This window comes from Cyphomyrmex costatus, unplaced genomic scaffold (assembly GCF_001594065.2).
Source record: "Cyphomyrmex costatus isolate MS0001 unplaced genomic scaffold, Ccosl1.0 scaffold882, whole genome shotgun sequence".
Taxonomy (NCBI): Eukaryota; Metazoa; Arthropoda; class Insecta; order Hymenoptera; family Formicidae; genus Cyphomyrmex; species Cyphomyrmex costatus.
The window spans coordinates 24,337-36,676 of NW_017280466.1; the positions used below are offsets into that span (position 1 = coordinate 24,337).

General features: G+C 37.4%; 1 protein-coding gene across 1 annotated transcript; it reads right to left on the reverse strand.

Annotated features, from left to right (window-relative positions):
• Positions 1-3,760: 3,760 nt before the first annotated feature.
• LOC108781713 (uncharacterized) lies at positions 3,761-6,813 on the reverse strand. The gene is made up of 2 exons (XM_018549770.1): positions 5,885-6,813; positions 3,761-4,584 (listed from the first exon to the last, which is right to left on the reverse strand). The coding sequence occupies exons 1-2, from the start codon at positions 6,666-6,668 to the stop codon at positions 3,794-3,796; spliced, it is 1,575 nt and encodes a 524-aa protein (XP_018405272.1). The 5' UTR covers positions 6,669-6,813; the 3' UTR covers positions 3,761-3,793.
• Positions 6,814-12,340: the final 5,527 nt, after the last annotated feature.

The window sequence follows — 12,340 nt, forward strand, 5'->3', positions numbered from 1 at the left end:
GAAACTTATTTACAAGCATTTAACTTATATTTAATTACTTTGATAGTACAACAAAAAGTTATTTTTAATTATCTGCATCTATCTAAATTTTTGGGCATTTTAGGAAAATCGTTCTTTCCTTGTGCCGTTTGTCAAAGTGTTTTTGTTAAAAAACAAAAAGCGGAGTTTCGCGAAATTTAGGAGCGCAACGCAAACATAAATTTTTTCGAGGATCAACGATTAATCAACCAGTCGGCACACCAGAATAGTAAAAGTGATGAATGTCGGATTGGAGCACACTCGATAGCCTAACGAGAAGGCTTTTGCCGATGATACACGGCAAACGCCGTGATACACGGGGACAATGCATGCGTGCATGCGTATACGCAGCCAGCGGTTAGGGAGCGCAATACGCGCCTTGCATTTCGACGTAGACCCGACGCGACAACAAAATTAGCACTTCCATATCGCCCATCCGCAGCAATATCCATCGGCCATTATTCGCTGGTCGGACGATAGTACGACATAATAACTGTCCATTAGCTCGGCAACGTCGGTACATAACGCGATTGGATGAAGTATCGCCGTTAATCGAGTTGTGAAATTTACGTAAATTGAATCAACGACGATGTATCGGCTTGTTACAAAATCCCTGCGAGCTCAGGGAAAGATTTCTATAGAGGAAGGATCGCGTCAAATTTGGTAAATATAGTAGGTCCTCTGTATAACATTAAAATATATTTTTATTATAATATATAATAAACAATAAACACCTCCTTTTTCTTTCAATTCTAAATTTCTCTGTAAAATTTGTTATCTAAAATATTATACACTTATCCCTTTAATAATCTCTATAACATATTTTGGTGTATCATATTTCTCAATTTCTAATAAAAATTTTTTATTAAAAATTTATAAGGATATTTTTTGTGCTAGAGAATTTTATAAATTTAAAGAATGAAGAGTTTATGATAGATGCATCAATAAGTATATTTTATCATTATGGATATTTTATCTTGCTACAACAATGATTAATTTTATAGGAGATAACGTTATCTTACAGTACATATACATTAACTAAATTCATTTTATATATTTTATTATAACTAAATTTATTTAATGTATATAAAGCAACGTTATTCTAGCAGATTTAATCATCGTTGTGGCAAGTGATAAAATATTCATAATAATAAAATATGTTTTTTAATATTTCTAAACTCTTTATTCTTCTAAAATTTCAAATATTTGAGCATCTAAAAATTATCTTCTTAAGAATCCCTATTAGATATTTTTGTGTAACACTAAAATTTTTAAAAATTGTGATATATATGTACAATTAAAATACGTGTATAAAATGACGCAATCTTCTATCAAACTTAATCACCGTTGTGATAAAGTGAGTTTCTTTTTTTGAAAATATGATCTATATGCGCTGTCCCGACACTCGTGACCATTAAATGATCGATGTCCACCCATCAACACAGCACGAGCAGAATAACTCGGTTTTTCTATTCCACTTGTAACGCATAGGGTGGAGTAATCGTGTCTACACGCCCTCGTATTTTATACTCACATCAGTTCTCTCTCGAGCGCGAAGCGTAGCGAAAAAATATAGATATTAGAAAAATGGTATACCATATTAATTTTTAAAGCATATAACGTTATCCATCAACATTATTTCGATATTAAAAAAGCATGATCGGTCTGTTAGAAAAGTTCTTATCAAAATATAGAAAGTCTAACCGTAATAATTTTGTTGTATATTTTTATTATTTCATAAAAAAGGATTATTTTGAATTTAATATTAAAAAAATATAATGTTTATAAAAGCACATTGAAAATAATTCATATACTAAGGTTACGAAAACGTTACTTGCAATTTTAATTATTCAAAAATCCGTGTAAAAAAGCATTTAAATTGGTAAGTAGACATTTACGAAAGAAATATGGTCTTTTCAATGGTATGAGGTTTTACAATTCTCGAGAAGTATCATAATGACGCAGGTGTGATACTTCTATTCATGTTTCGTACCTCATTAGTCGGTTTCAGAAAACTCGTCGAAACAGCTAGAATTCATGAAAAGGGAAGACCAGTCTCGCACAATGTGCAAAAGCTGATTCTCTGACGTAAATAGGTTAACATGTGTTTCCTGGGTATTATATAATATGTCATATATTTATTTCGTTAATAAATATATCCTTATATGTATATGCTAATGTGAAAATCTCTTATTAAATTACATCTTATAATTATGACTTATTAACACATATACTCGAGACTGAATTCACACATGAACAAACTGAAACTGTGACTGTCACAAGAAAGTCCTTAAAGAAATTTATAATGATATTAAATAATAGAATAATAATTTATAATAATGTAAAATAATTCTGTTTATATAATAATATAATAATGTAATGATTAAAACAGATACTCCATTCAATAAAGTTCTATGTAATAATATATTCATAATAATACGATACAATTTTGTTTAATAATGCAATAACTTATAATAATATTATAAACAATTGTGCAATAAGATCGATTGCTCTCGTCATTGCTGAAAACAAAAATCTTGAATTTATGATGTATTTGTGATTAAAATATAGCTTATATTTACTATATAACATTATTCAGGTATTTAAAAAAGTTCATTAAGTAGTTTGGAGTTTATAGGTGAATTTAGAGAGATATATATAATTGTATACTAACGCGCGACTACTTGGAATAATAAAGAGTAAACGAACGTCGACACTGATAAATTTGGTCAATTCCGCACCCTCCAGATTGCTTTCCCTCGATTAGAGCATCCTCTCACATTGCATTCTCTTAGTCCGATCACTGCATGTATCAAGCTGGATCAGTTTTAATACAGCGTGAGGTGCTCTGACATCCGTCTTTTAATCACGAAGAGGAAAAAATGCAGCAATACGCGAACCGAGAAATCAATTATCACGGCAGAATATAATTAGGTTTCTATCCGTGACGTAGATAGGTGAGCCACGCGGGCGCTAATAACACTAATTGTACCGGCGGCTGGTGCTTCATTAATTAAAAAGCTTGCCGAGTCGACGACAAAGGCGAGGATATTTTAAGTATCATTCCCGCGACATGAAAATATGCACGTCGAGCGATATTTATTTAATTTTATTATGAATATTCTTGCGTATTCGTTTTGCAAATATTTCAATGTATAGTGAATTATATGACTTTCCTTCGATTATTTTAATGTGATATTAAACGCAACACTTGGATCTGTTGGGAATAATTCCTTTTCCTTAGAATTGTGAATGTGAGCATTGCTCTTAACCCTTCATTACTCGCGTGGGATTTATTCAAGACACTCCAGTCTTATATATTTACTACATATATATAAATGTTATTTATACATTGTATTTGTATACAAATTGCGTTATAATTTAAAAAAAAAAAAATGACATTTATTTTTATCTAAAGAATGTATAGAATTATTAACTTTATGTAATTGTAAAAATCACTTAAAGAATAATAAAAATTAAAATGTAATAATGTTTGAAACACTACGCAAATAATTACATTAAAAAAATTACGGATGATGTAAAATAAAAGTTTATTCTCTTGCGATATTTTCAGTCAGTTCTCCAAAGTGACGAAAAAATTTCGCTGTTAAAAGGAATTGTGGAAGTGGAATATTATAATATATGTATAGGATGAGAAAAAAAGCACGCAAAGATTGTGCGAAGGTTTTTGAAAAAATACCATCGTTTATTTTTCTATTAAAATTATAATTCTTATGTCCTCCTATTAGCGAATGAAACAGCAAACGGGCTCTCGTCAGCCGAAGAAGGCATCGTCGCCGGAGCCTTCGGGCGTACAGTTCTGTAGTAACGACGCCGGATTCGCCATGTCGCTGACGACGTCGCCGCCAACGGCGCCGTTGCCGCCATTACCGGAGCGTGGGGGTTTCACATCTTGGCCCTGTGAGGAAGCGTCGTAGATACCGCGGCTTGCGGTCTGCTGTTGATTTTGCGAGTTGATTTCGTTATAGACCAACTCCTGGATCTTGAGACGGACGAACATTTGCCTATCGAGTGACAGGCTTCTCAGGGGATTTCGTACGCTCATGAGAAAATGGTAGGTGTCGTCCTCGTCCTCAGGACCGATCGCCAGTCTCTTCTGCAGCGACTCGTACCGCTTTCGATCCACTTCCACGCCGTATTCGTTATCGATCGCATCCATTAGCGCTCGCTTCCGACTGATTATCTTGTTCATCTTCGGCGGCGGCATCACCTGATGCAGGCCATCGTCGTTGGATAGCAATGACTGGCAAGAGTCACCGTCCAAGTCATCGAACTGAGTCTCCTCGTGGCCCTCAAGAATGTCGATCTGTGGTTCGATCTGCGTGCCGTCTGGCGAGGAACGCATTCCGGCGCAGTTTTGTGATAGAGCACAGCCGATCACTCTAGAGTTCATTTGGTCCCGCAGGAAAAATAGGCTCTTGAACCAGACCCACTTAGAGTCGTGCTCGGTGCCGCCGATACCGTCGCACTTACCCCGGTAGGTCTTTTTCAGCTCGTTCCGAAAGTTGTCGCGTAGGTGTTTCCATTTCGACTTGGCAACATCCGCTGGAACAGAGCGATCAACACGTCTTTACGTGACTTAGAAAGAACAATCGTTAATGAACGTATAATGACTATATATAAGCAGAACAACAGGTCACGGTACTGTCAAAATGACATTAGAATGAATAGTGACTAAAAAAAAGTGACTTTTAATAATCATTTTGGAGTCATTTTGATGTCGTTATGACTTTTTGTTCTACTTGAATACTATATCTACTACCAGAAACACAGAAACTGTATCTTCAATATTTCTGTCCAGCCAAAATTTAATTGCTACTCGTTAAACTTTACTTTAGTAATGAGACGTGTTAGAGAATCAAATATATAATAAAAAATTTAGCTTCATTCGTTAAATTTTTCTTTAGTTTGTAATGTGAGGTGTTATAAAATCAAATATGTAAAAATTATAACATGATATATGTATATATAAAATAGCTATAACGTGTCTTTATGTTGTATTTCTAATTAGAATAAGTATTTATGGCAAAGGATCTATCGAATTAATTTTATTTATAGCTATTCGTAACTAATTCCATTATTTCAGCATATTTAAGCTATTTTACTTTACAAACTACTCTCACGATCATACGTGTACTTTGTAAAAAAAATGCATCTGCATTCTTCCCCAGAGTATTATCCTACAATCGGCATTACTTTCGCTTGTCGTGACAGACGCGTTAGCATTCCGCGTGCACGTGCTACCGCGAGCAATCGTGTTGTATGTACATATGTACATACATATATCTTCGCGGGAAAAAAAAAGGAGAAAAGGTAATCCATGCCAGAATCCGTCGTACGGTATCGACGTGCAACCTGGCGGAGATCCGCGTGAACTAGTAGTCTATCTCTCTGGCCGGCCTCTCCTTTCGCGAGCTATCGACCTTCCAGAGACGAGCGTGATTCTAACGAGTGATTCGTGCTCGCGTTCGGCGGCCGTCCGGTACTGATCCGCAATCGCGGCGACCCGCTCGAGTCTTTACTCGGACTTTGTCTCTCTCTCTCTCTCTCTTTCACTTTCTCCGTTTCTTTCTCCATCTCGTTAGTCTTCGTCTTTTGATTCATATTACGCACAGCGAGATATCTCGAACGACCTCAGGGTCGCGAAGCTCAACAATCATATGAACATTGTACGGACCAATCGACGTTACCTAGCGTATCCCACCCACCCACGCAAAATATATATTACATTACAGGGAATACAGGGACGTTGAGCGGGGTAAAGAGGAAGAGCATCATCCGTCGATCCAGGGATCCCAGAATTTCCAGAGGCCGGGGTGGTCCTTTTCTAGGTCCTCATACTTACTCGACACCTCGCATGCCCTCGCGATCTCCCGCCACATCTTCAGGATGACATCGCGATTGTGATAGTTGACATTCTTCTGGTCCCAGATCGCGGGTCTCGCGTGCACCTCGTTGATCAGCCGCTGCAGGTCCATCGTCATCGCGGTTCTACGTCCGCCGGCGGCGTTGCATCGCCGTGGCGAGCGCTTGCCGGCGCGTCGGTTGAGAAGCGTGACGCCGGCGGTGCCGACGGAGGAGGCGGCCGCACGCGTGCCGCTTCCTCCGACGCGTAGCTGCTGTTGAGCCTCCCCACCGACCGCGGTGTGTTGCTCGCCGTGAAGGCGGCTCCTCAGTTTATCGACCCGCGCCGCCGCTGGGTCTGCCTCAGCGGTAGCTGCGTTCGCGGCGGCAGCGGCAGCGGCGGCGGCGGTGACGACGGCGTCGTCGGTGTCAGGCTCGAGGACAACGACGGCGTCGTCGGTGTTGTCTTCGGCTACGGCGACGTTACTACTCGATGTAGCAGCGCCGCGGGAGGTGACCACGACGGCGACGCCAGGCACGTCGTCGTTGCTCGTAACAAGTCGCTGACGCCTCCTCTTCTTCTTCTTGCGTCTCGCGACGCGGCAGGTGGCGGCGGCGGTCGAGGAGGTGGCGGAGGTGGTGGTAGTGGCTACGGAGGCAGCGGTGGCAGTGACAGCGGCAGCGGCAGCGGCGATGCTCGCGGCGGAGCCGAGCCGAGCAGACGAGCGTAAACGGGACGAATCCAGGGCTATATCCTCGTCGGCTCGTGCGCGCGCGTCGTCCATGCACGCGCGCGGGCCAGTAGGGAAGGATGCGGCGTACACACGCGACAAGAACCGTAGACGGCGATTAACGAAAATAACAAACAATAATGACCACGTTTGATGGTTGACGCTGGCAACGCGCTCCAAGGACAATAACGCACTCTCACCGTGTCCTGCTCCGGGCGGCCGGGCAGAGGAGAGTACAAGCGAAGAGGAACGGAGCGAAAAGCGGACAGAACGCGCACGCACGCACACACACGCTCCAGCGGTGTGGTCTAACTCGCGCGCGTCGCGGCCACCACGGGGCCTTCGGCTCCGCTCGACCCCAGTGCTCGGTCCCGCTCGGCACCGCTCGGCGCGGCTCGACCCAACTCGATTCGACTCACAATCAGCGCGTCTCCGCGCGGCTCCGCGCGGCGCGGCAACGCGTCGTCTCGCCTGCCTTTCGAGCGCGCGAGCGCGAGCGAGCGACAGAGAGAGAACGCGCATGGCAAGGGGTAGGCGGGAGGGAAGCGGGTTGACGCCGAGCGAGTAAACCACCACCGGCGCGGGCGCTCGAAAGAGCGAGCAGGGGCGGAGGTACACGTGAGCCTGGAGCGGATAACGAACGGATTGCCTATCTATGATATTAGGACACTAATTGGAGTATTCGTGGAATCGAATGCAACTCGATAAAAGGGGCTGAAACTACTCTCGCGGAGAGATAACATTGGCTGCGTTTTCAGCAGTGAAAACTAACCAATTAACGCCTGATTGATTTCTATACTTAAATTTAGCAAAAAACTTAAAGTAAAAATCAATTATTAAAGAATCACTAAGTGCCAACTGATTAAGTTTTTTTCTGCTGAACGCAAATATTGATTCTACAGAATCATATCCGTAGTCAGAGGAATCAACAATTCATCAACCCCTTAACAGCATAGCTATTTTCTCTGATGGCTTTCTGTTGAACATAAACTTGCAGTAACATTATATTAATAGAATTTCCTGCTGAACGATGTAACTGTTATGTAGAATATGTGTTATACAATATTACATTTATATTATTAAATAGGAAATTATAATATTGATATAATGTTACAGTTTGTGTTTGACTGATTCGGGGTGTTCATTCTTGTTTCATGATCAAGTAACGTTTGAAGCGAGACTAACACGGTTCTATGGTCGGTATTCATAGTCGATCCTTATTTCAAGACCGTTTTAGATAATGTCTCAAGATACTAATATGACTTTCTTGCTCGTATTCATAATCAGGTCTTATATTTTAAGCTTCCTTTTAAGTTTATCTTTAGATACTCCGGTAGCCAATAAAATAATTCATAGGGTATCTGAAGATAAATTTAAGAAAGTTTTAAATATAAGGACAGACTATGAATATGCGAAGCGGGCATCTGCTTGATTTATGACTTCTTAAGAGAAAGACTGTATTTAAGATAGTTTTTAAATATATGTATCGACTATGAATATCTGTGAATGGTTTATGACATTTTAATAGTATATACGATCAGGTCCTTCGTGTTTTACGCATTTCTTTTCTATGACATATTAGGAGCACTTGATTAAATAACGAATAGACAACATTATGCCCAAAATGCGGACGTAATATCGTCTGGGTAGTTTCTATTCCTTCTTTTTTAAATATATATACATATATATACAATCTAACGAATAGGAATTTGTTCATTTAATAATTTTTGTATATATCTAAATGTGATGAAAATTAACTTCGACGTAAATGATCCATCATGAGTAAGAGATCCGGAAGATCATCATGCATGTGATATTCAAAATTAATTATTAAGGATTAAGATTGTATTTTAGATAAGATTATATACTTATATATATAAGAAAATTGTAGATATAAAATCCGACTATAAATATAATTGGCCTTTTAATCTGATAACCTCTATAACTTAATAGAATAAAATTACTTTTTCTCAGAATATCAATAACAACAAGATCTCATTATTTTTTTTAAGAAAGCAACCTTTTTTCTTTTATTTTATTGAAACTTTTGCGTTTTAAATTATCATTTTGAGCTCGTAACAACATTAAAATAACATTAAACTGTTATAAAAGGCAACTCCGCGTTGCAGCTTGTTGAGCATCTTTTAAACACAGATTTAACCCCCCGAAGCTAACAATGAGTCTATATTACATTTACTCGATTACAAATCTCTGTCACACAATTCAATTTTCTTTATGTTATATCTACAAATTTAATGATCATTTTTATTAAAATATATTTACCTACAATTAATAATTCACATTAGGCTTGTTCTTTTTGGCTGCACTTTTGCACTAATTCATCTTTTCTCCTTTTCTTTATTCCTGGAGAGAAAAGAAAGGAATATGAACTAAAAAAAAAATAGATCAAAAAGAACAGACCTATTGTTAAGTGAGAAACTGTATATTGATTTATGTTACTTTTAGTTTGCGTCGACTGAAAAGAATTAATTTTTTTATACATCATTCTAATTTCTTGAAATTAATTAATTATTAGTGCTTTTTAATTAACGCACATTAAATGATTTTACGGACTCGGGATCAGTACACAGTATAGGTGTATTACAGATTTTGACATCAATTTTAAAAAATTAATAGCTTTTAAATATTCAATCAAGCAATATTTCGTCAGAGATCGTTTCAATTCTGTTTTTTTTTTTTACAAATTAAAGAAACTTTCCGCTTTAAATGGGCAAAGCCTTCATACACTGAAAACGAATGCGCCTTGGCGTTTAAGTAATGTATGTCCGCTACTGAATGGGCGTGCAGCTGCAGTCACGTCACCCGCTGCGAAGCGGCGCATCCGCTTTGCTCGTCGGCTTTATCGCGACGCGTAGCCGCGCGTAGCCGCGCCGCGTCGCGTCGCAACGAAACGTACGCGCTCATCGTCAGCTCGTTAAGCTTGTCCGCTCGGCTCTGCTCGACCCGGCTCGGTATCACTCGGTCGGCCTCGGCCTCGACATGGGCCGTGGCGAGCCGCGCGATGTCCAGCATCAAGCCCGCAATTCGGCTGCTGGGAATCTCTCGGTCGTGATTACAGGACCGAGGAGGAAAATCGATACAGAGATGCCATGTCGAAGGAACAGTATTATTAAGCAATTCAGGCTATTCCGTAACAGGAACTAAAGTTGAAATTGTATAATTGTAAATATTCTCGTAATAATCAATAGAATTAAAGGATTATATAATACGAGCTTTAGTAAGTAATGCACTTAGTGTGTATTATATGAGCAGGATTAGATAAACTAAGCTTTAATGCACTTAGTGTTTACTATTCACTAGCATTAATATTTATGGGAAGAGAAAGCCATTATTATGATGGCGCTAAAACGGTCATATTTTGAGACAAACATATAATAAAATAATGAATTATAACAAACACACACACGTCACACACACTTTACTTAAGGAAAAGCTGTAAGATTTATAAAAATTTTCGCTTGAAAGGTTAAAAACCCAATTTTTTTCATAATAGCTTTTTAAATCTATTAATTAAACAAATAATAGAATCTTAATTTTTAATTAAATTTCTCTATTAATTTCTCTATTAATTAAATTTCAATCCATTAAATCTTTGTTCTACGTTAATTTATCTTGTTTATATACTGTTCATCGAATTACGAGTTTGTCTTTCTTTTTCTTAAATATTTTATAATTATAATTTGTTCATCTAATTATCGTATTGCCCGTTGAGTTTATCTGATATTCTTATATTACTAGAAAGCTGTAATTTATATTTTGTTTAGTATATATGAATATTTTTGCATTCAGTTAACTGTATTACTTTCATACGTTTATCGTTGTTATCATTCAAGTTAGCCATCAAATCAGTCACGCCTATTGTAATATGCTTATGATATTTTGTCATGCACTATACTCGTTGCTTTCAATTTAACTATAATTCTGTAAAGCGTTCAATAAAGCTATTATTATTATCAATTTAATTCTTAATATTTTGTAGGTGGTATAGATACATCGCGTTGAAGATACGATATTTCATTTGCTAATCAAATTATCGTTAGGTAATGTTGATTAATATCTCAACCATTATTAGCTTGATTAGATACGTCGGATATTCCCCGATCAAACTATCACGTCTCATTGAATCAAGTGCACATCATGCGACATCGTGCGCTCTGCAGCATTACATCTGTGCAAATACGATTAATTTTGTTTATTAATAGGCGCGTAGCCGCGTACACGGCGCGGCCGACTTCGCGAAGTCGCGGTCGTGGCGACGGCGACGGCGACGGCGCTCCTTTAGCAACCTTGCCCCATACGATCCCGCTTCATGATTCGCATTTCTATTAATAGTCGCCTCACTCGTGAAGTATTCAAGGATCTGCCGAAGTAAAGGACTCCGCGAAATCACGCAAGAGTCGTTGCGAAACCGAGAACTTATAACTTTATATCCGAGAAAGGCGGTGTTGTCAAATTGAAGAACGTAAGATCGTGAGTCCGCGAAATCAAGTGTAAATTCGTAGAATCATGGATAACCACAATCTAGACTCTAGAGAAAAAATTTACGCGTGTAAAAAGTATTATATCAGGGAAATATGAAGTTACCGTATTTATTACGAAGAGGCAAGCAAAAAATAACAATCTCTTAAAAAATGTAAGATAATCAATGTAATTACACAACATCGTACTTATCTTATTAATCTAATTGGGATAGTGGGATATATTTTGGACAAAGAACAAATTTTAAATAAAAGACTGATATCAGAGATGATACATATTAAAGAACAAAAATTAGACTTGAATTTACAAAATGACACATTCTCTCTGGATCCTTTATATATAGATTTATTTTCTAGGACGTAATGCTACTATCCTTTATTATCTTTCTTCTTTTATATATTATTTAGTATTTACTTTTTATACATATTGTCATTGGGTATAGGTTCCGTTGCTCACTGCTTTTCTTAATCTCATTTTACATCTGTCTGCAAACAGAGTTGTCGTGTCTAATAATTTTCATTTAAATTTCAAGTAAGTGACTTAAATTTTGATACCAATCTTTAATTATGAATCTTCACATTAATTTCTTAAAAATTGTACTTACACAGTAAACTGAGCGGTCTAATGGAACCTGTACTACAACTATACAAAAAATCGTCCAAGCTTGACAATCATGTAAGCTAATTTTATTATTATATATTTATTGTGGAAAAAAATTTACGCTTAAAAATCAAAAATAATTTTTAACTCTTATTTTTTTAAACATTTTTAGTAAATTTAACAATTTGATGAACAAGTTTTGACTTGAATTTGAACATTACCACCTGAATTTAATTAAGTATGGTTGTATGCGCTACCATCATAATCTTAATTTTGTGTTTAATTGTTAGTTTTATTATGTACTGAGGAAGACCTTGACCATAGATCGAAACGTATACGTTTAATTTATTTTTAATAAATTGTAAGAAAAGAGTGCACACCAATAATCTGTGTCGGCTCACATTGGCATCTTGTTAATTTTTCCAATCTCATAAGTTATATAACAAAATATCATTTTTAATTTCCGTATATATCAAAAATGTTAAAATGTAAATCAATCCATTTCTGGGATTCGAATTTTTTAATTTTAAAGTACACAACTTCTGTATTAAGTATTTAGTAAATAATAAAATTAATTTAATACATTTTTTTCAAGTTAAATTGTTCAATTCCATTGTTTTAGTTAA

What these genes read in the sequence shown, in the direction of transcription:
- LOC108781713 (XM_018549770.1), bottom strand. Translation starts at nt 6,668, where the DNA reads ATGGACGACGCGCGCGCACGAGCCGACGAGGATATAGCCCTGGATTCG. An exon ending in GAGGGCATGCGAGGTGTCGA is followed by an intron (nt 4,585 to 5,884) that starts GTAAGTATGAGG and finishes GCTCTGTTCCAG; the next exon opens with CGGATGTTGCCAAGTCGAAA.